The sequence below is a fragment of the Herpailurus yagouaroundi genome, unplaced genomic scaffold (genome assembly GCF_014898765.1).
Source record: "Herpailurus yagouaroundi ecotype Mexico unplaced genomic scaffold, PumYag 141, whole genome shotgun sequence".
Lineage (NCBI taxonomy): Eukaryota > Metazoa > Chordata > Mammalia > Carnivora > Felidae > Herpailurus > Herpailurus yagouaroundi.
Window position 1 is genome coordinate 50056519 of NW_024412396.1, and position 25545 is coordinate 50082063.

General features: G+C 44.1%; 1 protein-coding gene across 15 annotated transcripts in view; it reads left to right on the forward strand.

The window, feature by feature from the left end:
• TTLL5 (tubulin tyrosine ligase like 5) overlaps positions 1–25545 on the forward strand; it is a 284194-nt gene that overhangs the window by 232622 nt on the left and 26027 nt on the right. For 6 of the 15 annotated variants that reach the window (XM_040477750.1, XM_040477757.1, XM_040477754.1 and 3 more), the window contains 2 exons: positions 1301–1380; positions 11850–12113. The exons of 1 other annotated variant lie outside the window; for it this stretch is intronic. In XM_040477750.1, the coding sequence (XP_040333684.1) occupies positions 1301–1380; positions 11850–12058 (289 nt within the window). In that variant the 3' untranslated portion in view covers positions 12059–12113. Of the gene's footprint in view, positions 1–1300; positions 1381–5538; positions 5662–11849; positions 12115–25545 lie in introns of those variants that run through there. 8 more of the 15 variants (XM_040477753.1, XM_040477760.1, XM_040477761.1 and 5 more) reach the window with 5 other exon arrangements.

Below are 25545 nucleotides of genomic sequence, written 5' to 3' on the forward strand. Positions count from 1 at the left end.
ACTTTTAGTCTTACAAAGTAAAATTTTTACACGTCAACTAAAATCAAGGTAGATGGGTCCAACAAGTAATTTGTATTTGTGGGGCAATGGATCAGATTATTTTTTTAAATATTTATTAGATACCTGATCTGTGCAAAGTGCAATATTAACAGCTATGGCTACAACAGTGAACGAGCTGATATAATCTCTGCCTTTACGGAGCTTACTTTTTAGCAAGGATGACAGATATTAAGCAACCAGTTACACAATCCCGTAATTACAGTTTTGGTAAATGCAATGAAAGAATTACAGATCTGTAAGAGCCTGTAGTGAGGAGATCCAGCATGGTCTGTAGGGCATCAAGCTAGTCATAGAATTTCTAAGACATGTGGCTGGGTAACCTGTGCCCAAAGCATCCAATTTACTCTGTCCTGTCTCTTGTCAAAGTTGGCATGGGGGCGGGGGGGGGGGGGCCTCTATATAACAGTTCCTCAACTTCAGCGCTATTTTTTTTTTTAAGTTTATTTATTTTGAGAGAAAGAGAGAGAGAATCCCAAGCAGGCTCCACACTGTCTGCGTGGAGCCCGATGTGGGGCTTGAACTCATGAACCATGAGATCATGAGACCTGAGCCGAAATCAAGAGTTGGACGCTTAACCGACACAACCACCCGGGTGCCCCTCAAATTCAGCTATTGACATCTTGGGCTACAAAATCCTTTGGGGGCACCTCCCAGTGCACTTTAGGAGATATTTAGCACCATCCCTGGCCTCTACCCACCAGATGCCAATAGACCTCGCTGTTGTTACAACAATGTGTCAACATTGCCAAACGTCCCTTGTGGAAGGGTGGGGGTGGGGACAAAGTCTGTCCCTCCTTTCTACCTCAGATGAGAACCGCTGGTCTACATGAACCTTGGTGGGGTTTTTTGTTTTGTTTTTTTTTAATGCCTTTACTTATAATTTATCCAAGTCAATACTGGAAATTTCATTTATTCATTCAGTAAAGAAATATTTGTTGAACGCTTATTAGGTGCCAGGCACTGGAGACACAGCAGTAGTCCAAGCCTGTGCTTTCTTGCAATTACCTTCCAGTGGAGAGAGATGTACAACAAACTTCAATATATGTAATATTTCAGAAGACGGGGTAGTTGGTCACAGGAGTCCTTTCTGCTAAGATGACATTTGTACAAAGTCTTGAAAGAAGCAAGGGAATGAGCCATGTGACAGAGAACACCGAGAGCGAGAGGCAAAGCCATTGGAGGGCCTGCATTTGATCTAACCTTTCTATCTGCTGATCTAACCAAGCTGCTTGTGTTTCAGAGGGTCCACAGAAGGGCAGCTGAATGGACTCCAGAGCAGCCTTAACTCTGCAGCCTTTGTGCCCATCACCAGCTCCACAGGTTAGTGGACACACCAGCTCTTCCGCGGCTGGGACGACAGGGAGGGTGCTGGGCTGGGCATATTCTGTCTTCTGCCTCCGAAGAAACCTGCAGTTCAAAGAACGAGGAAGCATCCAGGCTTTTGAAGCATTGGCAAATGGGCACTTTAGGATGGAATGGTTTTCCAGAACTAGTTCAGGGTAGATGACATTCCTTGGTCTGGGAGAATGCTATCAGATTTGCAGCATTTAGGCTGGTATTTGACCGGTGTTTCACTGTTCATATCGTATTCCCACCGGTAGTGTCTCTCCCTCACTCTTCAGGACAATGGAGCTCTGGTCTTCGATCATAGTCCCTGTCATGCTAATGTAATGGCCTATATTGATCCATTGCCAGGTGCTTACTGAGGTCTTTTTAAAACCTCTCGTGTAGGTATCCACATCTAAGTCAGGCAACATTGGTCCAGGCATAGTTTTCTGTGAGTACTAACTCGTAAGAATATACTGATAAGTAATCAGAAAACTAAAAGAAAATCACTTGGATTCAGTTCAACAAATACTTATTATTGAATACCTACTGTGGAGAGAATGAGATGTCAGCTGAGGGACATAAAGGGTGGACCAGGCCATCCCTCCTGTCAGGGAACTTACAGACTTAGGAAAAGAGGAGAGTCAGCAGGGAGCGGGGCTGCAGGGTGGGTAAGTGTCAGGTCCTGGGGATGCAGAGAATAACCATAGACGGTTGGCGGAACACCCGCTGTGCCCGGCACAGTTCTGAATGCCTCACATGTAACAACTCATTTGTCTACAAAACAGGCATATAATAGGAACTGTGTTCCCTGTTTTACAGCTGAAGAAATAAAGGCACAGATTATGAAACATATCTAACATCTCACAGCTAGTAAATGGTGGGGCAGTATTTGAACCCGAGCGACCTGGCCCAGGCTCTTAAGGGATTAGAGAGGGCTTTCTGGAGGCAGAAACATCTAGGCGGAGGGTTGAACGTTGACATGTCTGCCGGCGGGAAGGGGGGGGGGGGGGCAGCTGTGCGGGACTAAAGGAGTGCCAGGAAGAGGGAGCAATACTGCACAGTCGGGGGCGGGGTGAAAATGCCCCGTGTTCTGGGAGCCCTCGTGTGTCACTGTGGCAGGGGACTAGGGCACGAGCAGGGAGCAGCAAGAGAGAGGTCACGGAGGTAGCAGGGCTGGTTTGCGAGCCGTGTAGGGAACTTGGTCCTGAGTGCAATAAGGAGCCGTCAGGGAGTCTAGAGCCAAGGGATGAGGGGTGTGCGTGCAACATAATACACCTTAACATGATGCCAGATCTCTAAGAAGCCTGGTTAGACTGTATCACAGGGAGAATTACGCACACCTCCGGCTTACTGTGGGGTTCAAGGAAGCCATATATAGAGAAAAGCTCTATAACCACACCCACATCAGGTTGTAAGAGTATAAAGACTTCGTTCTCTGCTTAATATTTTAGAACCCGAATTCAAGAAATAGTTGATGGGTATCTACTTGCCCCTCCCCTCCCCCCAAAAAGAATGACTAGGATATGGTAGTTATTTTTAAGGAATGAACATTTCCCCCTGGAAGTGGCGCAGCCTGGGAAGTGGGCGGCCGGGAGAACTGTGCACTGTATGCACAGCTGAATATATCTGTCCACAAACTGCTGCAGCCAGAGAGGTTTGCAAAGCATAGGAGATCCAGGAAACCTGCCTACTGGTATTTGCAGGTCTAACTAACACATTAAGTACAAAACTGAATGTTCTGCATAGACTCTGGCCAGGGAAGTTGGAAATTTGAGGGTCCAGGTGGGTCATACTCTCAGCATCTCGCTTATGAATTAATATTTATTGACTGCTGAAGTTATGTGTTAGAGATTTTGTAATCATTGTAATGAACGCAGCGTCAGCCTAAAACCGCAGAACAAAGAGAAAAGTTGTATATTAGTTATATAAAGGTTGTATACTGTATATTGTATAATAGAATCCCCGGATTCTAGTATCTCCCTTTTCCCTCTGCTTCTACTTTAAGACAAGTGCATTATTTTTTTTCGCCTTGTTTAGGTAGCCAGCTGTTCACTGCTTTTATCTCCATTGACTCTGGACCTCTCAAGTGCCTTGAATTCATTTCTAGTCTGTGATTTTCCTGGTGTTCCCGATCCTCAGTTAAAGAAACACTGATGAACTTGGTACACGAGTCTCAGGCATTTTCCACACTTCCCAATAAACGTTTTTGCCTTAGCGGTATAATAGTAACTAACCCTGTTAGAGTTATTTATACAGCTCGTAAGTAACTACCTGGCACTTGAGTGTTTCAGCTACAAATCATGCGTTTTTCTGTATGACACACAGATTTAAAGGTGTTAGTCTAGGGGTTCAGAAGGCTGTCCTATAAAAAGGTTAGGTAGCTATTAGAGACATTTTTCTTTAAACCCAGAAGAAGGGAGAGTAGCCCCTGTAATAAGTCAGTTATATGGCTCTCAGAGATAGGAAGTTTGTGCCTCTACAGGAATCGCTACGCTGACTTTGAAAGGTATTTAGCCCCTGTCTGGTCCAGTTAACTCAGTTGGTTAAACATGGTATTATTGAGTCCACGAATATAGCAAAAGTCTGTTTCCTGGCCCCTTGACTCTTCTGCAAGTCTAGCCAACCAGGTCTTAAAGCTGTGTGACTTTGTTCCTTGGGCGCCTGACTGAGATACTGGTTCATCCCAGGGCTCTGTTGAAAAACAACTCAGAATCCTTCCCCACTGATGGTGACCTAGTGACAGTCTTTTAAGTGTGGATGTTAAATGAGGTAGTGGACATGAAAGCTGCTAGCAAAAGGTCTGGAATGCTCCATGAATGTGACTTTTTCCTTGACTTCCCTACCTCAGGCTATATATTCTGAGTTTGCTATGGGAGGCAAGACGTAGAGTCAGCAAATTTGGAAATTTGAGAAGGAAGCTAGAGCGAGGGCCTTTGGCTCAAAGCCAAAGCCATTGGCCTTCGTTCTTTATAACCATGGCGTTCTGGAGTTTAGAAGTGGTGATGGGGAACTAAAATAGCAGAGAGTACCAGATTAGATAACTGGCATTTCTCTCATGCGGACTTCATAGCGTAAACTACCATTCTTGCAAGGTCTGAGGCCATACCAGCTGCCCTCATCCCTGGCCCTAGCTTCTGCCTACGCCTCTTCTGTCCTGGAGCCCGGCCTCTATCTGCCCCCCACCCCAGTTTGTTTGTTTTGTTTTGTTTTGTTTTGTTTAAAAAGCTCTTACTGGTCTGGAGTTGGTGGAAAGATTCTTTGAACACCAATGCTGGATTTCATTTACAAGAAGTGAGCAACAGTGTCCTTGTTAAATATTTGCTATTTGGGGCCTTGATAAAACATACATTTTAGCTTTATCCTCCTTGTTTGCATGGGGCTGGGGCAGCAGCCCATCAGTGTGCCTCTGCCCGCCCACCTCCCTGCCTCCCTGTAATACAAGACAAAGGAACTTACTTTAATAGAAAGTAAACCCAGCGGACCTTAAACTCTGAGGATCTAGAAGTCACTTTAACTTTCAAGCGAAATGATTTGCTGGGCAATTCTCAGCAGAATGATCTCTTTTTATTATCAGATTCTTATTCTTTTCACCAAGCGTTATCTAGTTGTTATAGATCCTGGATGGATCTGGAATATAAGAAGTTAATAGTGAAAATGAATAAAGCTCTTAAGATGCTTGCCCTAGTGTCTCACATCCTTTGTTACTCCCAAAACGTTCTTCTCTTCCCAGAGCCAGAGGGATAAGAATTTGGGTTTACGTACTCTTATGGTGTTAGAAAGCAAAGGGCACAGGTTTGGTGTTTGGCCGGAAATGGAGCATCAGCATCTGGGCAAACAGTGATCCCCTAAAGCCTTGTTTTGTTTTGTTTTCTTGAAATACACAGAGGTGTTTTCTCCTTTCTTTATGTTCAATGTATTTCTCAGCCTTCTCTTTCCTTCTTTGGTTCCTTCTGTCGCCCGCCACCTAATGCTAGATACGAGGCGCTTTTCTGGGCCTGGTGTCCCTGGCTAGTCTTCTGTCTGGTTTTTGTCCTATCCTGAAACCTAGTTTTAGATTTGACCTCTTGTCCTTTCACCAAGATCAAATAAAGTGTTAAGTAGGGATTTTTTTTTTGTTTTTTTGTTGTTTTTTTTTTTTACATTTTTCAGGACCTTTGGAAGCTCCCCAGGTTATTTTCGCCAGATCCAAACCCTTGCCCACACAATCTGGAGCCCTTGCTACAGTTATAGGACAGAGAAAATCAAAGTCGGTGAAGTCAGGGCCAATTTAAGGTAACAGTAAGAATAAGAGCATATTTTTTTATTATAACTTGCTGACTTTATGCCACAGCAAGAGGCTTACTAGCTATCAAGAGAAGCGATAGTTTCTCAAAATGACAAGGAAATTGGCATTTTGTAAAACCAGAGCTCAGGAGTCTCCAAACTGTGGGTCAAAGTTAAGCTACTCCTAGCTTGCTTCTGTAATAGCCTGCCAGTAGGTGGCGCTGTGGCAGTAAGAAATTTCCTCACTATTCTGGAGGGTTTTGTTTAAAACCATGGGGCATTGAGGCCAGTCAAAGAAAGAAACTAAAGCTATAATTGAGTTATCACAGGTAAAGTGTAACAGAATACATTGGAGAGAATGATATTTGAAGTTCATCGCAATAGCCTCTAAAGAGAATGTTCTCAGTGATATTTATTATTTTAAAGAAGGCTTTTAGACTAGAGTTGTGTAGTTTGTGAACTGGACTTTCAAATAATGGGAGGCAGGAAGGAAGAAAATTAAAAAATAATTTTTGGGGGGTGAGGTTGAGTGAGTAATTATGCTGTGTGTCTGAGTTAAGATCAGCATGTGCTATAACTGGCCACAAAACAAACCGTAAATCCCAGCCTACCACCCATCCGTAGAAATCTGACATTGAAGGGACGGCCTGACTTGATCTTGTGAGGCTGTACCCACACTTCACCAGCGCTGCCCCACAGTATTTTGTTCCCAGCTGTGGCCTTCAAAACTTTCCAGAAAATTCTCTGAAACCACAAGGTTTTGATGATTCCTTTCCTCTTTGCTCTACCCTACACACTGAAGCATTAATGGCACACCTGCTATGAGCTTAATACCCTTCTTACCTCTGGGGGAATACTTACAAGCTTATTTGAGAAGCATTATTCATCAAAATACCCCAGGAGAGCAAAGGAGGGAGGAAAATTATTTACCCACCACAGGATTCATTTACATTGGATCAGAGAGCTTCAAATATCTTTCCCCAGCCCATCTAAACTCTTTCCAAAAAGGAATGAGAAGAGAGAAGGGAACACCAAATCCATGGCTTGGTCATCTACCAAAATGTACCAGAAAAACTGAAAACAACTCGAGTTCTATTGGTAATACTTGGCCAATGGGCCTTTAATTCTGATATCCAATGATGAACAACTAATGAAATATAGAAAACTAAAACGAGAAGGTCAATATTTCCTTGAGGAGACTGGCAGCCAGGAGAATGAATGCGACATCAAGCTCCAAACTAAACCGATGGCCTGCCAAGAAGCACTAATGTCCCATCGGCTTCCAGGACTGTGAGACTTGGACCCTGCCGCCGTTGTAATATCACTTTCCTTGAACCTATTTCATTAGTATCCCTTACAGTCCACCCAGAACATTACATGGCAAAGTAGGATCATCAGGAGAGAAGCCTTGGGAAAGAGCCCATCTCTCAACACTTAAATCTCTTGCAAACACAGCCCTGCTGAGCCTGAGCGGCACATAAGCTAGGGAGGGTGATGCTGTACTTTGTAGTTAGCTGAGGCGGTAAGACCTCATGCCAAGCGTGCACGGCCTCGACGCAGAGTGGGTCAGGGGGCCTCAGAAGACCAGGCTGCCATGGTGCAGCACGACCAGCTGGGAGGCTCCGGAGGCAGGCCCACCAGCCTGGCAGGTGGTAGGTGTCAGATGGCCATGGGCTGCCTCTCCCTGAATAGGAGAAATACGTAGTTCACAAAGTGAGGAGGCAGAACCCCAGCGTCCGTGTCCCATCACCCGGATGCTTGTTTTCTCCTTGCTGTGAATGCAGTAGAGGCACGATCACTGCTCAGGCCAGAGGTCCCTTAAACCACAGTCATAGACGAATGTTATCACGAGCTGTAATGATCCTAGAGCCTCCTCATATATGGGGTTAGGGAGGCAGGCAGGTTAGATGCGAGGATTGAAGTATGTTTGCATAGCATGTTATCTAAGACAGAAAACATCAGTTGTCCTGATCAAAGAACGAAGGAGCTGCACTAAAGCATGCTGGGGACTCAGACTTTCTAAGACCCCCACTATGCTGCCCCAGGCAAGGGTCGTATTTAAATAGATACATTATTTTGCGTCTTCTTAGATTCTGTATTGTCTGTTTGGCATCCCTTCGTCACAGAGCCAGTTAACTACGTTTTCTGTATTCTCGATGCTTTGACATTTGGGGCCTCACCGAGCCAGAGAGAAACTGCCCCTCCCAGGGCTAGCTAATTCCTAGAGATCATAACAACTTGCCCACGAGTATGCCTTTCAAATGGAAGCGAACCAGTCCCAAGTTTATATCCCCAACCGCCTCCTTATCTAACTCTCACATGGAACACCCACATTTCCCTTGCCCCAGATTGCTCCAGGGCCAGGTACAACTAGAGAGCACTGCTGGAGCCCGTAGCCCACCAGAATCCTTAACACGAGCCAGCCTTAAGCTGTTTACCCTGCTCTGCCTTGCCTTTCCCAGGGAAATCCCAAGTAAGGTTATGGCCTCGGCTTTCTCCTCACTCCTGTCTTCTGTCTCCTGACCACACTGGTGTTTTCCTCTGTGACCCCGTGTGGCACGCAGTGACCTTCTCTCTGGGACGCCGAGTATAATCAGCTTGCCCCTGCCAAGCCTTGTTCTCATCTCCTCCAGAGCCACACTGACTTAACCATACCATACCCAACTTGTACACCCTTAGAACAAACATCAACAGAGTGAATGTCTTTACTGTGCAGTGCGAGGAGCCAGGGAAAAAAAATCTCCATCAATTAGGTTTATACCACTAAGTTCTAAGCAACTGGTCACAGCACTCACTTCATTATAGGCCGTGTTGTATAAGTGGTGTTTTAACGGTGTGTGTGGTGCTAGCCTTAATCTAGCTGCAGCCACACATGAAGGATGTGGATCCCTCTCCATGGCAAAGTCGCCTGGCTGTCAGCCATTGAAATTTCATGCTTTCCTGTCCCGAGGCCTCTTCTTTTCATTTAGTAACTGTTTCTACATTCAGAAACAAAACCCAAGCGTAGCAGAACAACCTGGTTGGAAGTGGGGGAGGAAACAAGCTGGCTTTCAGTTTGGGGGGGGATGGAGGGGAACACTTCCATGGTCCTCTAAGGGGGTTCATTTGCCTTAAAGAAAACCAGGGAACTCTATTCCTGAAATGGATTAAGAAGTGGACCACTAAGAAAGATAAGATCTGAAAATTGATACTGTCTCTTGCTGAGCTGGCAAACTGCCAAGAGAGGAGTGATGATTCTTCAATTGTTAACAATTACTACTTTGTTAGAAAGAGACAAGGAAAGCGCAGCGGCCCCTTTCTCAAATTACATTTATGTTACAGAAGCGCACACACCTCCTGGAAAAAATGCTTGGCACCCTGGATTGTGAGGCTTGTACCTACCACTGCCTCTTGCTGCAGATTCGTATTGTCCTGTGTAATATCCGTTCACTTTGGGTGGGAAAAGATCCTGTTTATTCTTGTATTCCTGAACTGGGCAGGTAACCAGCATAGCATTGCCTTACTTTGTAAGTTTTTCTACTTATCGCTACAAGTTATCAATCTATACTCTGTGGTTATCCATCCCATGAACCCACACATCTTGCTGCTAATTTCAATGAAATGCTTGTTACAGGCACATACCTTTGCTTTACCATCCTTCTATCCCCAGGTCATAATTGCTCCTAAAAGTTCTAAAGAAAGAAATGGCATGCTAAGCCATGCCTGTCTTTGGAAACAGCAAGCTTTGTGCATGGAAATATTTACAACGCTGCTCGCCTGATCTGTAGAGTGTACTGGGCCCCAAAGTGTGTGGGTGGGTAAGTGTAGGACGTGGAGAACGGTGACTTGATGTGCATTGCCCCGTTGGCATGATCTGTGCGGATATTTATGCTTTATTCCTTGAAATTATAAAGAGAAAGACTCGGATTCTCTTGTCCTCCGAATGAAGAGCTTCGCTGGTAAAAGTGGAACAATAGCGTCTCCTACTTCTTTGTATTCTCCTCTTTGGAACACACAAGTATTTCCAGACAGGACTCTAACATAGGTATCAGGAGCCCTCTTCCCTAAACCTAAATCCCGGCTAAGCGGTTACCTGATACCAGAGAGGAACTGCTTGAACACGCGTAATGTCCCCTTAGCTACATCAAGAAAACAAAGCATGTTTCCCCAGTACAAACTAAGGATGTAACTTGGGAAGCCAACCTGGCTGTAAGATGGCGAGATGAAGTAAAGAGGTCGGCTGCTTAGAAGTTTCTATTTTACTGTTATTTATGTGTTTGTGGTTATCAGGAAGAAGAATCACTGCGTTTTATATTCAACTGGACTGAAAAGTGACTGAGGGTTTTTTCCGCCTTCCATTCACTTCTCATTAAGACATGTTTGTTCATGAGACAAACCCAAATGAAGATGTTTTAGAATTTGACAAGAGTTTAGCTTTTTTGTTTTGTTTTTTTAATGAGTGAATTGTTTGTAGTTGATCAGACATTGGAACATGGAATCTTGACATCGCCGCTCGTTTTTAGAAATATGACCCTTGCAGGCCTTCGGTGTTTAGTCATCTTTTCTACTGTTCTCCAATGTAAATTGCCGTTGTGTGTATGTACATATCCTTATCCTCCTCTGTTTACGCAGAGAATTTGAGTCATCTGCAATAGCCTTTTGATTATCAAAGAGAGGCACCCTCAGTTTACCTCTTTAAGGAAAGTTACTGTACATAAGCATAAGGAACAATCAGTCTCAGGGGCTGGACCTCATAAAAACTTGCAACCTTGGGGCGTTTGAGTGGTTCAGTCAGTTAAGCATCCACCTTCGGCTCAGGTCATGATCTTATGGTCCCTGAGTTTGAGCCCCACTGAAAGCTCACATCCTGGAGCCTGCTTCGGATTCTGTGTCTCCCTCTCTCTCTCTGCCCCTCCCCTGCTTGCACTCTGTCTCTCCCTGTCTCTCAAAAATAAATAAACACTGGGGGTGCCTGGGTGGCTCAGTCGGCTGAGTATCCCACTTCAGCTTGGGTCATGATCTCGCAGTTCGTGGGTTCGAGCCCTGCGTCCGGCTCTGTGCTGACGGCTCAGAGCCTGGAGACTGCTTCGGATTCTGTGTCTCCTTCTCTCTGCCCCTTCCCTGCTCATGCTCTGTCTCTCTCTGTCTCTCAAAAATGATAAACGTTAAAAAAAATTTTTTTTTAATAAATAAATAAATGTTAAACAAAATTAAAAAAAAAAAAAAACCTGCCACCTTATTTGGGAGAATTAGCAGTTGTAGTGGCTAAACAGCAAATCTGTTAGTCCATCCCTGATACCAGGTCGTCTGCTGTCCCCTCGGTGGCTGGCCTCCACTGTTTTCCAGGTTAGCAACTCTGCCGTATTCGAGATTCCACCTCCCTCCGTGTGGTTGTTTCTCTCTCCACTTGTTACATCCACCTTTCAAAGGACAGAATTAGAATACTCTGCATTCCTTCATTCATTCCGAGACATGCCCCTGGTGTGCAGAACTGAAGGTGGCAAATGCCCCCTTGCGGACAAATGCCAGCCCTCTGCTAGGATCGCATGACTGCGTGATACAAAGCGGCCAGCTTCGGCACTTCTGACCCCTGTCTTGAGGTGGCATTGTAGCTAGCAGGTACAACATACTTTCCATCCCTACCATAGAGTCTTAAAATAGAAAGCCACATGCAGTAAAATAACAAAACATAAAAGGAGGATCCAGTCCAAAAGTCAAGATATTTCCAATTTTTCAAATACAAGATGAAATAAAATTACTGTGATCAAGGTTAAATTTGGTTCTGAGTCTCTTAACCATCGAGACAAAAAGGGAAACAAGAAAAATCAGGGTATATAGTTCTCATTTTCAAAAAGGAAGCTATACTCTGGAGGCAAATGAAGCTTTTTCCTGGCTCTTATTCTCCAAGAAGTAGTTCATATGCTTTAGAGAGAGGACACCGAAAGAAGTAAGAGTGCCCTCCCAACACAGCAGTGTGCTTCAAGGGGCTACTTCTTGGCGTGAGCTACAGGACGTCAACACACATCAGTGCAAGTCAACGAAAACCGTTTTGTGAGGGACAAGACTATTACAGTCCAAGTCTCTTTCTGGTCCGACAAAACCCAAGGGTAAGGCAGTGATTCTGTAGAGGATTGGATGGATCGCATGTGGCTTAGACAATCCTAAGTGTAACTCCTCTCGGTTGATTGCTTGTAAGGGCTCGTCTTGCTCTTGGGCAGGGACCCAGACGCCTCATCTACACGTGAAGATGCGCGGATATGCTTTGGAAAGCAGGTGGCAGAGGAACCATCTCGTCAAAACTGCAGAGCTAAGCGGTTTTCTCACCCATCATACGGCACGTTCACTCTCTGTTCCTTTATTCACATCTAGTTTCCTCTGCCCAAGCACCATATGCCTCCTCTTGCCTGCTTCCCCCCAATGTGGCTAATTGCTATTTGTCCTTTCTCCTTTCCAACCCTCCCCCACTCCCACCCCCAGTATGAGCTAGATGGTATTTGACTGCACTGAGCACTGACTTGTATCTACTGTGACATTTATGACACTCTAGTATCTTTCTGGATGACCTGACGGTTCCCCCACTAGGGCCGTAATTCTCTAGAGGGCAAGGAGGAGTTCCAATTTGATTCTGAAATTCTGGGACCTACCGCAGTGCCCAGCCCATAGAAGGGACTTACAAAATTCTGATTGAATATATGAATGAGTGAATTTTCATATTTCTGCAAACACCTGTCCACATATACAAATCCTTCTTATCCTCTAAGTTTCCAGTTCAGGTTTGTCCAATAATCTGTATTCATATAATTAGATTCATCTTGCCATTTTTAAAATCCCTACAGCACTTACAATTTATAAGACAAAGTTTGGCACTCCACTGTATTTTTGTCATCTTTTATCCTACTTACTTCTTGGGTAAATTGTCCCCAATAAGACTGTAACTTCCGTGAGGGCGGGATTACGTTCTGTATGTTTCTGGAATCCCTAGCAACATCCAAAATGCCTCATTACCTTGTAATACCAGCCCTAAAGAAAAGAATACATAAAACACATAAAATTTTTCTGAAACGTAACCTATGTCCCCCCTGTTCTTCTGGTTTCAAGAAAATGCTTAACCTCAAGTTAAAATGCATTAACCTTAAATTTCATAAATAATGCATTTTGTTATTTTTTACTATTTTTTTAAAGTTTATTTTTATTTATTTTGAGAGAGAGATAGAGAGCAAGTGGGGGAGGGGCAGAGAGCGAGGGAAACAGAGTCGTAAGCAGGCTCTGTGCTGTCAGTGCAGAGCCCGATATGGGGCTCGAACCTGTGAACCACAAGATCCGGACACTCAACTGACTGAGCCACCCAGGCGCTCCTATAATGCATTTTTTTTTTTTTATTAAGCAATCTGAAAAATCAGAAGAACCTTCCTTATAATTTACCTACTGCAGTATTTCTAGCCTGTTTCTTGCAATATTGTAAAACTACTTCCTCTAAAACAGAGAAGGAGCCACCGCTGCCCTTCAGGTTACAACCTCTTACACATTCGTGACCATACTATAAACCTACCTTGTAATTACGATGCAGAATTCAAATGTTAGACCACATCCAAGGATCTTATTCTAAGGGAGCAAAGGTTCCCGTAAAATGAGACTTAGTTTATTTGAAAAGGATCCTCCTTCAGCGTTTTTCCCTCTATATCAACTCATTGGAAGTCTTTGACCTCATAACACCGATCAGGTTTCGCTTTTGAGCACTAAACTGTCTTTTTTATTCCTTTCTGAATTCTCCATGCATTTTTTAGGCTTCTCTTAAATTATGTAATACCTGAACTGGACAACACAGAGATCTTAGAGATCTGTCTAGTATTATGTGTAGTGTAAGATGTATCATCGTGGTTCTGGAGTCATGTAATACGTTACTTATATTGTACAGTGTTCTCAAAAACAAAACAAGTTCTCTCAATCCTTGTCTCCTACTTTCCCTCCTTACTCTTGCTTCAAGTTCAGTGCCATAGTATGGTGTTTTCTAAAAACTGTAAAAATAGAAAGACGATACAATTCAGAAATTCCACTTCTGGATGTATACCCCAAAAGAACTGAAAGCAGGGCCGTGACTGGATATTTGTACACTCAGGTTCATAGCAGCATTATTCACAATAGCCTAAAGGTGGAAGCATCCCAAGTGTCCCATCAGTGGATGAATGGATAAACAAAATGTGGTGTGTGCCAACAATGGAATATTACTCAGCGTTTAAAAAGGAAGGAAGTCCTGACACATGTGACATCATGGATGAACCTGGAAGATTTATGCTAACTACAAGAAGCCAATCACAGGAAGACTAATGTTGTATAATTTCCACTTATTGAGGTAGCTAGAGCAATCAGATTCAGAGACAGAAAGCAGAATGGTAGTTACTGGATGCTGGCCAGAGGGGAGAATGGGGAGTTTTTTTTAATGGGCACAGAGCTTCAGGTTTTTAAGATGAAAAAAGTTCTGCAGGTGGATGGCAGGGATGATTGCACAACGTGAATGTGCTTAATGCCACTGGATTATTCACTTAAAAATAGTCACGTGGGTAATTTTTCCCCTATCCTCTGGCAACTGTGAATCTGTTCTCTGTATCTCTGAGCTTGGCTTTTTGGTTTCCTTTTAGATTTCACATGTGAGATCATATGGTATATGCCTTTCCCTGTCTGACTTATTTTACTTAGCATGGTGCCCTCAAGGTCCGTCCATGTTGAGCTCAATGACAAGATCTCATTCTTTTTATGACTGAATAATATTCTAGTGTGTATATGTACCACATTTTCTTTATTCATTCATCCGTCCACGGACACTTAGGTTGTTTCTACATTTTGGCTGTTGTAAATCATGCAATGAACATAGGGTGAACATGCAACGAGTTAGTGTTTTTGTTTTCTTTGGATAGATACCTAGAAGTGGAATTGCTGGATCGTATGAGAGTTATATTTTTAATATTTTGAGGAACCTCTCTAGTTTTACATAGTGGCTATACCAATTTACATTCCCACCAACAGTGCAACACTTGTTACTTCTTGTCTTTTTGATTATAGCCATTCTTAACAGGTGTGAAGTGATACCACCTTGTGGTTTTGATTTGCATGTCCCTGGTGATTGGGGACGTTGAGCACCTTTACATATACCTGTTAGCATTTGTATGTCTTCTTTGGAGGAACACCTATTCCATTCTTCTGCTATTTTTAATTGGATTGTTTGTTTTTACCACTGAGTTGTATGAGTTCTTTATATATTTTGGGTATTAACCCTCTATCAGATACAAGATTTGCAAATATTTTTGTCCCATTTGGGAGGTTGCCTTTTCATTTTGTTTTTTTCTTTACTGTAGAGAAGCTTTTTGGTTGGATGTAGTCCCACTTGTTTATTTTTGCTTTTGTCGGCTTTGCTTTTGGTGTCAAATCCAAAATATCATCACCAAGACCCACATCAAAGAGCTTACCACCTATGTTTTCTTCTAGGAGTTTTATGGTTTTAGGTCTTACGTTCAAGTCTTTAATCTACTTTTTGAGTTAATTTTTGTGTATGGTGTGAGATAGGGGTCCAGTTTCATTCTTTTGTATGTCACTGTCCAGTTTTCCTAACATCATTTATTGGAGACTGTCCTTTCCCCATTGTATATTCTTGGCTCCTTTGTCCTACACTAACTGACCACTTATGCATGGGTTTATTTCTGGGTTCTCTATTCTGTTCTGTTGATCTATGTGTCTGTTTTTATGCCAGTGCCATATGCCATACTGTTTTGAGTACTATAGTTTTATAATATAGCTTGAAGTCAGAAAGCATAATGCCTCCAGCTTTGTTCTTTTTTGTCAAGATTGCTTTGATTCTTTGTGGTCTTTAGAATTGTTTGTTCTATTTCTGTGAAAAATGCCATTGGAATTTTGATAGGCATAGCATTGAATCTGCAGATTGCTTTGGGTGGTATGGACATTTTAACAAAAGCGGTTCTTCCAATCCATGAGCATGCAGTATTTTTCCATTTATTTATGTCTTCTTCAATTTCTTTCATCAGTGTCTCATAGGTATTCAGTGTAGTCTTTAACCTCCTTGATTAAATTATTCCTAGGTATTTTATTCTCTTTGATATAATTGTAAATGCAATTATTTTCTTTTTTTTTTTAATTTGTTTTAATGTTTATTTTATTTTTGAGAGAGAGAGAGAGCACAAGAAGGGGAGGGGCAGAGAGAGAATGGTACAGAGGATCTGAAGCAGGCTCCGTGCTGACAGCAGAGGAGCCCGATGCAGGCTCAAACTCACGAACCTCAAGATCATGACCTGAGACAAAGTCAGGCGCTTAACCGATTGAGCCACCCAGGTGCCCCAAAATGCAATGATTTTCTTAATTTCTCTTTCTGATAGTTTGTTGTTAGTGTAAAGAAAAGTAACAGGTTTTTGTATATTGATTTTGTATTGTGAAACTTCATGGAATTCATTTATTGTAACAGTTTTTTTGGGTGGAGTCTTTAGGACTTTTTCTATATGAATGTCAGGTCATCTACTAATAGAGACCATTTTACTTCTTTTCTGATTTGGGTGCCTTTTCTTTCTTTTTCTTGTGTATTGCTGTCACTAGGACTTCTAGTACTGTGTTGAATAAAAGTGGGGAGAGTTGGCATCCTTGTCCTGATCTTAGAGGACAAGCTGTCAGCTTTTTACTGCTGAGTGTGATGTTGGCTGTGGACTTGTCCTACATAGCCTGTATTGTGTTGAGGTGCGTTCCCTCTGTACCCACTTTGTTGAGAGTTTTTATCATAAATGTGTTTTGAAATTGTCAAATCTTTTATGCATCAATTGAAATGATCATATGTTTATCCTTCATTTTGTTGATGTGGGGTGTCACATTGATTTGTGGGTGTTGCAGCACCATTGCATGGGTGGAATGAATCCCACCATCAGGTGGATGGTGCTGCTGAGTTGAGTTTGCTACTATTTTGTTGAGAATTTTTACACTTACATTCATCAGAGATATTATTGGCCTGCAGTTTTCTTTTCTTGGGGTATCCTCGTCTGGTTTTGGTATCAGGGTGATGTTGGCCTTGTACAGTGACTTTGGAAGTGTTCCCTCCTCTTCTACATTTTGGAAGAGTTTGAGAAAGATTGGTGTTAATTCTTTAAATGTTTGGTAGAATTCACCAGTGAAGCGGCCTGGTTTTGGACTTCGGTGTGTTGGAACGTTTTTGATTACTGATTCAATCCCATTTACGTTACGTGTACTTGACCACAATTTTAAGAAAGACTATAGATTATGTAATGCACCCAGTACAGTGTTTGGCACATGGTAGGTACTCAGTAAATGATAGTTCTTACTATTTGTCACAATTCAAAGCACATGGTGTCATTAGTTCCCATTATGATCCTTGAGGACATTTGTTAAATAATGTCAAAAGTTAGGTCCCCTAGAAAGCAAATGCTAAAATGGAGATTAGTGTACAGGAAGTTTATTCGGGAGTACTCCCGAGATTGATTCCTATAGAAGGGAAAGGAATGAAAGGAAACGGGATTGGACAGTGGGACAAGTTGGGCTGTGACTCAGTGACGAGGAAGGCCTCAGTTGGTGCCACAGAGAGTATAAAGCCAGCCTTTCAGGGTTGTGAATTGTGGTGAGGTAGCTAGGATATAACTTTTATGCATACTTTATGTTGACTCATCATTAGATATGGGCTGCCTGGGAAGAGGACATTCCCTTGAGAACTAAAACGCATGTTTCTGTGGCTCCTAGTCCATTTGGGCTTATCTCCAGTCCTCTGTATTAATGAGTAAAATTTCCATGTAGTCATTCGTATTGCTGAGGAAACAATCAGGAAATTTTCAGCTGGCTACGGTTGTGCTTTTCAGACCCTCAGTGTTGGAGCCCTAGTTATTTTCCTGTCCAGGCCAGCACGGACTGATGCTTTTGTAAAATACACTAAAAATAAATTACTAGAGAAACTAAATAAGAAAAGAGGACATCTAACACACAAGCTCAAATTCATTATTATTAGATTCACCAGGCATAAAATTGCTGACCATTTTCTATAACAGGTTTTAACTGCCTACATTCAAATTCTAAATTTGTCTCATTGTAGACTAATAACAACGAGTTCTCAGACTGTTACCAAATTACCAATCCGGGACTCCACTCTAAATAGTCCTGGGTTACAGGACTCTTACAAAACATTGCTGATGTCCTTCCCAGCTGACACTGGCCATATATATATTGGGTTAAGTGAATGTCGTGCTTCAGCCTCGAGACCTGATCTTTGCTGTTGTCGGGGAAGCCATCGTCCTCCTCAAATCTGGCCCGAATCCAGGAATACCGTGAGCATCACAGGTTCCAGATATAAATAGTCCTGAGGCCATTCCTTACTCCTGTTTTCATCTGCTTCCTCCTAGAGTCAATTACATAAATGAGAATAGAGATGGAGTTTTTTTATAAGGATCTAATGGATGAAAGGGACAAAGACCGTTTTCTTGTTTTGTTGGTCATCAGGCAGCTCTTATTCCTGGCACTAGGAAAACTGACTCATCCCTCAGCGTCATCCTCTCAGGACATTTAGTGTCAGGATAGGGAGATAAGAGAACAGGGAAAGGAGGTGTGCCAAGCAGAATATAACCTTCAGGAAAGAAGTACTAGTAAAAACAAGGGGGTCATGATATAGTCAAAGAGTCTATCAAGCTTTATCGTCTAATTCAGGGAGTGTGACCTAAGAGCTGTGGCCCATGGTTGTAGCTTTAGTTGATCTGTGAATCCCCTGAAATTGTTTATAGGATCAAGTGTGCTGCATCTGTGCCTTTTTTTGGAGAGGATGCTCAGAGTGACCCCAAAACTCATATTGACTTGACTCTCTAGTTTGTGCTTTTTTTGGGGGGGGGGGGTTGTTTATTTATTTTGAGAGAAAGAGAGAGAAAGAGAATCCCAAGCAGGCTCTGTACTGCCCGTGCAGAGCCCGACGTGGGACTCAAACTCACAAACCATGAGATCATGACCTGAGCCAAAATCAAGAGTCAGAGGCTTAACTGACTGAGTCACCTACACGCCCCTTAACTCTCTAGTTTGAAACATGGATTCTGTCTCCCTATTTGCAAGGAGTCAAGCTCGAGTCACCAAACAGTCTCATTTGGACCTACTGTACCAGCTGCTCAAAGCATCAGCCCTTGCCATCCTGGTCTTCCTCTCCATTCTCCACATCGCTGTGAACCGAGCTTTCCTAAATGCATACACACGGCTTAAAACCCTTTAGAAAATCTTACCTTTACTCTGAAGATCAAGATAAAACTAGATAAAAGGCCTTACATGACCTGCCTACCTTTCATCCTGACCTCACACCACCTTCCCTCTGTGCTTTCTCCACACTAAGCAGCCTGGCCTCTGAGCTTCCCCCATCCTGGGGTCCACTGAGCTTCTGCAGATGCTGTTCCACCTCTGATGCTCCCCTCCTGCCCTCAGGTGCATTTGCTGTCTCTGGCCTCTCTGACAGGATGTGTCCTCGTGTTCCAGAGACCTTTGCAGCGCTCCTTTGTGGTGTTTGTTACAGGTCCTTGCAGTCTTCCAGCAGTGTCTGTCTGCCTCACTAGACCGCATCGGTGTTAACTCTCCGTCGTAACCCGGGGTGCAGCATAAAACCTGGTGTAGAGCAGGCCTGCCGCAAGTATTCATGGTTGAGTGAGTTAGCAGTTCGCTTCCTCACTTAGGGAAAATTAAGGTACAGAGACTAGGAAACAGCCTCAGTTCACGTAACTGACAGCCGGAGAAGCTGGGTTTAAACCCAAACGTGACTTCAGAGCCCTTGCCCTTCACTACTGTAACGACAGCAACAATGGTCCTTTTATCGAGCACTTGTTACATGCCGGGGGCTATGCTAAGCCCTGTGGATCCGTCACATTTCATCTTCTTGAACCCTGCAAAAGAAGGTAGCTTTGTTATCTAGTTTGCATGTGAGCAGACGAAGGCTGAGAGAAGTTAGGTACTTTGTCCAAGCCACGCAGTCAGTGGTGGAGCTGAATCCAAAGCCAGGCCGCTCTATTGCCAGAACACGCTGCACTGCCTCATCGTGTCCAAATACTAGGTCCCTCGAGATGATGCCATTTTCCCAGGTTTCTCTCCTAACGGAGCTAGGTGGCTGGTGGCCCCGCCCTCCGGCCTGAACCTCTCTCAAGTGTCCGGTGGTTATCTGCAGCCACCCAGCAGGGGGATCCCTGGTAGTGTGGGGGCTTATGCGGGTGAGGTGGGCTTGCCTTTAATCCAGCCTTTTAACAACATTCCCTGTTTGGATAGAGCCAGACCTGGGAAGGGGGAGGATAAGGACCAAGGTGGCTCCTGAGCCTCCACTCCCACCGATGGGGAGGAGTGGGGAAGGTGGTCATCTTTTCGCACCTCATGAAGCCCCACTGGGGGGCGGCAGTTCTCGACGGGCAGAAGGAGCTTCAGGGGGGTCGGAGCAAGAAGCCTGGGACCTGGGCAGCAGAGGGCAGAGTGAGGGGGGCGGGGGGAGGGAAAGGGGGAGGGCAGGGGAACATTCCCTGCAGGTAACAGAAACTCAGAACTTCAGTGGCTTACATCAGTAAAAGGTTTATTTTTCTTACCTGTCAAGAAGTTCAGAGACAGGAAGTCCACAGCTAGCACAGCTCTTCAGAGCCAGGCCCCTCTCTCTTCTGCTCGACCAACCCTAAAGCACTGACGTTTGTTTTTTTGGTCACAAGGTGGTTCTGTCCCCACTGGCGTTATGTCCACGTTCCAGGCAAGCAGCAGGGTTGGGAGGAAGGGCAAAAGACAGATGCCAGCTAAAACCACCCACTTTAAGAAAAGCTTCCTCGGAAGCCCTGAAGTTCCAACTGACGCATCGTTGGCCAGCCCTGGACCCCGTGGCCACTTCTCCTAGCAACAGACAAGTCTGGAGAGGGGGTCTCTTGGCTGGGCACACTGCCCCGCCACACAGGGTGAGCTGCTCTTATCGAAGGAGAAGGGGAGAAGGGGTGTTGAGAAACATCCATCGGTTTCTTTCACAACACATTTTCTTTCCATAGTCTCCTCCCCTGTGGGATGGAGCCCACCACCTTTCTGCGGCCCCTCTACACCAGCTTCTTGACCCTGCCAAGAAGAACGCCATTCCTTCACCCTAGAACGCCCCAGAGCTGGCTTCTTAGTACATGGGAGTTGAGCGTACCTGATACCTGGAGGTTTCAAGAACACAAGAGAGCCCCATATTCCTGGACAAGAGGTCATCCCGCAAGTGAGGAAAATGGAAAAAGTGAGCCATGGAGAGAAAAATGATTGTTCTGTAGCAGAATTATTATGTATACTCAAATTACGCAGGTTAACTGTGTTGTAAGTTTAACTTCATTACAATACTAAATTTTTTTCACGTACGTTGCCTTCCTAAGCTCACAGTACGGCTGCTTCAAAAACTGAGGGAGGTTGGAGAGCCTGGGCGGCTCAGTTGGTTGAGCATCCAACTCTTGATTTCAGCTCGGGTCACGATCCCAGAGTCGTGGGCCCCAGGTCAGGCTCTGCGCTGACAGCGCAGCACCTGAAAAACTGTGTCATTAGGCATTAGGGGAAGTCAAATGAGAACCACAGTGAGATGCCACACTCCACACCCAATAAATGGCTGCAGTCAGAAGACAGCTGACAAGTGTAGGTGAGGGAACAGAGAGATTGGAACCCTCGTGCTTTGCTGACAGAATGTAAGAGGGTGCAACTGCTCTGGAAAAAGAGCCTGGCAATGTCTCAAACAGTTAAACATAGAGTTACCCTATGACCCAGCAAGTGACTCCTGAATGTATGTGTAGGAGAAATGAAAACACTGTCGACGTGAAAACTGTAGCCGGGACGCCTGGCTGGCTCAATGAGTAAAGCGTGCAACTCTGGATCTCAGGGTCATGAGTTCAAATCCCACTTGGAGCGCGGAGCCTACTTAAAAAAAAAATTAAAAAATAAAAAAACCAAAAAACTGCACACGAACATTCGTTGGAGCATTCCCCAACAGCCGAAATGCGGAAACAACCTAACTGTCTATCGGGTAATGAATGGATAAACAAAATGAGATGTATCCATACAGTGAATACTATTCAGCCATCAAAAAGAACAAAGTACTGATACAGGCTACAGCATGGTTAAACCTTGAAAATGTAGAGCCAGTCACAGAAGACCACATACTGAATGGTTCTATTTATGTGACGGGCCCGGAATAGGCAAACCCATAGAGACAGAAAGTAGATCAGTGGTTGCCTGGGGCTCGGTGGGCAGAGGGGGCTGAGGGGTGGCTGCCGATAGGCATAGGGTTTCTTTTGGGGGTAATGAAAATGTTCTAAAATTAGATTGTGGTGATGGTTTCACTAAAGACCACTGAGCTGTTTACTTTAAGCTGGTGAATGTTACTCGTATGTGAAATAGATCTCAGATCTTAAAAAGTTAATAGTCAATACCTAAAAAGTAAAGAACAAAACAAAAAGCCTTTGGTGTAAGCAGCCAGATCGTATTTACTTCTTAGATAGCCAGATTTTTAAGAAGTACTTATTTATTGCCTCCAGTTCACTAATTAGACAAATAATTGCCCCCTTTGTGCTGGGTGTGACATATGCCCGTGCCCAGCTTTGCCCCGGGGTTTTTTTACGGTCCCAAGTAAGGTGGTGTGCCTGGGTGACAACAGCTGTCCCTGGGCCTGGCCTCTCTTGCCTTTTTTCCCCGTTTGGAAAGGTGTCAGGCTCCAGAGTATTTCTGTTGCTTTAGTCAGCACAGAGCAAGGAGGACCTTAACTATAGCTGCAGAGCCTTAAGCTTCACCTCGTGCTCCAAATCCAAAACAGAGCAGCTGGGAATGGGGCTCGCCATGCCACCAATTGCTTCTCTCCCATTGTTAATCCCCCTGATTCTGCCGTCCACAGGCCCTCCTCCCCTCACACTGTCACGTTGCCCACTTGTGATACGACTGAACAAGTGGTTTGGCTTTGAAAGGTGATTCTTAAGAGACACCTCAAGTGACCCAGTCCCTGGCATGCCAGGACGCTCTTGATGTTCATTGCCATGGGGCACCACAGCTCTCCGGCTAAGTACACTTGCCAGTCAAGCCTGCCCTGAAAAGAAGTTACCCGCTACTGACTCCCCCTGAGATCCTGGCGTAGCTGGCTAGGTCCTCGGGGAGAGCGACATTTCATTGCTAGGTGCAGACAGCGAGAAACCTCCGGTGCTTTTTGGTTCTTACAGAAGAGCTCACGGTCTGGTGTTTGGGTTAGTGAATCACTTGAAAGTATGGCACAGCTGGCTTCGTGATAATTATGTATATCGTACGCTCTGTTTTTGCTTTGCTCCCACATTGCATGGTCAAGATGTTACAGCTTATTTAAAATTTCATTCGTCCCTTTCCCAAACCGTGGATATTATGCCCCTTCAAAAGCGAGTCACTTTTCAGTCTGTATGTGCTTTTTTCATAGAGCCCTAGAAATCAACTCATTCTAACTTCTCCCTCTTCCCAAACTGAAGAATTCATCGGTGTACTAAAGTGTTCGTTCCGTTTACAAAAGGTTACTTCCTAATGGCATGTGGACAGAGAAATCCAACTGAAATTGGGGGCGGGTAACAGCACGTGGTAGCATGTGAGTTACTGTCACGCGTGCCTCTCTGGTCACCATTCCTCGTGTTCTTGGTGCTTGCAGAGGGTAAGGAAAGCCTGTTCTTCCTCCTGGGCTCTCCCCCCTCTTGCTGTGGGAAGGGGACTAACAGGAAATAGAATCTGCCCCGGTCATGGGATTTTTGAAAGAAACAAAGCACGATCTGATGAGGAGCAGGTTAATCCTGCTATTTCATTTCCCTTTCGGAGAGGGTGGGGGCAGGATTGTGATATGAAGTATTTGGTTTCACATCTGTTCCAGGAATTATCCTCGGCATAAGTCCATTTTTCTTTTAAGCATCCTAAAGCATCCCAGGGAGTTCCTCCTCCCGTGTGCCCTTCCCACCCCCACAGTCAATTCCATGGCCACAGAGCAGCTGACAGACTCCCAGAGAGATCATCTTGTCACTGTTGCGGCAGGAACCTCTCAGTCCCGAGGTCTGAATTTCCGTGGGTCAGTACTGTATCAGTTTTGTGTCTGTTCTCCACGAAGGGCTCGGGTGGAATGAAAAGGAAGTTAGCGGTATCATGGAAAGAGGCCCGATTTAAACAGCAGAGGAACTGAGTCTCCTCTCAGCTTTGCTGCTGTTCGTATGAACTTGGGTAAGTCACCAACCTCCCTGGGGTTAAGGCCCTCATCTGTAAAAGCACAGCAGTGTTCTCCAGAGTGCGCCCTGCAAAACGCAAGCCTTCGTCATCAAATAAACTTGAGAAATGCCACTTATGCTATGCCACTTCTTTAAGGAGCTGTAATGCAGATTTGTACATTAAAGCCTCTGAGGCGTCCCTCAATAGACAAACTTGTTTTTCACCAAGCATTTCTCAAACTTCTCTGACACGAACTCTTCTTCCCGTAATGCTGAGTAACATCTTGATGCTCTGAGAAATGAAGTAGAAATCTATAATCTGTCACATTCATGTTTACCAACCTCAGTTGAAAATAACTTTTCAACTTTCCTAAATCTCATTCATGGGGAAACAAAAAACAAATTTCGTATGTGTGGTAAGCTGACTTCTAGTTTTAAAAATTGAGCTTAAGAGCCAAAGCAGTTATTCAGACCACCCCAGGCTTGTGACTAAAGTTTTGAAAAAATTTTGTGGAACTTCTGTTTTCCACTTCCACCTGTCCGATGGTTAGCATTTGCTTATGGCCATTGGGGGTGAGGTAGGAATTTCCTACAAATGATTAATTATGCTCAGCACACGATTAGGTTCTCATAAGGAATAACTAAATAAACCACAAGCTCCCTAACCTTAATTCAGAGAATAAGCAGATATGCAAAGAAAAATACAATTCCACATGTTAAAGTGAGGCGCAAAGAATGATTACAGGGGCGCCTGGGTGGCTCGGTCGGTTAGGCGTCTGACTTCGGCTCAGGTCATGATCTCACGGTCCGTGAGTTTGAGCCCCGCGTCGGGCTCTGTGCTGACAGCTCAGAGCCCGGAGCCTGTTTCAGATTCTGTGTCTCTCCCTCTCTCTCTTCCCCTCCCCTGTTCATGCTCTGTCTCTCTCTGTCTCAAAAATAAATAAACGTTAAAAAAAAAATTAAAAAAAAAAAAGAATGATTACAAATTTATATTTTGAGAAATGTTAGTATATATTATTAGATGTCTACTGAGAAGATACAGAGGCAACGTGGAATTCAAGGCAGTAATGCAAGTAAAACATGAAACAGTAAATTCAAGAAACAACCGGATCGGAGGTCAAATGGGAGATACGTGAGAGAAAAAAAATGTGAAAATAGGATCAGGCAAAGAAATACTTTTAGGACCTTGACAAAGTAGCAGTTCCTGGTGGAAATATTAAGGCTGAAATTAAATTCTGACCAAGATCAATTTTAGCCAGACAATCCTAATGTCAGTAAAAAGCATGGCTAATAACTCATCTTGTAAGGAATAGGGCGCTTGGGTGGCTTACTTAGTCAGCTAAGCATCTGACTCTTGATTTCTGCTCAGGTCATGACCTCGCGGTTCATGAGATCCAGCCCTGTGTGGGGTGCTGTGCTGACAGTGTGAAGCCTGCTTGGGATGCTCTCTGTCCCTCTCTCTGCTCCTGCCCCACTCGCACAACACGCACTCTCTCTCCCTCAAAATAAATAAACATTTTTTTAAATGCATCTTAAAAGGAATAAGTAAGGATGGTTTACTTAATCACTTGGTTTAGAGTGATTTAATCCACATATTTAAAATTTTTTTATAGTTATCTATGTATTTGGCGGGGGGAGGGGCAGAGAGGAGAGACAGAATCCCAAGCAGTCTCCGCACCATCAGTGCAGAGCCTGATGCGGGGCTCGGACTCAAGAACTG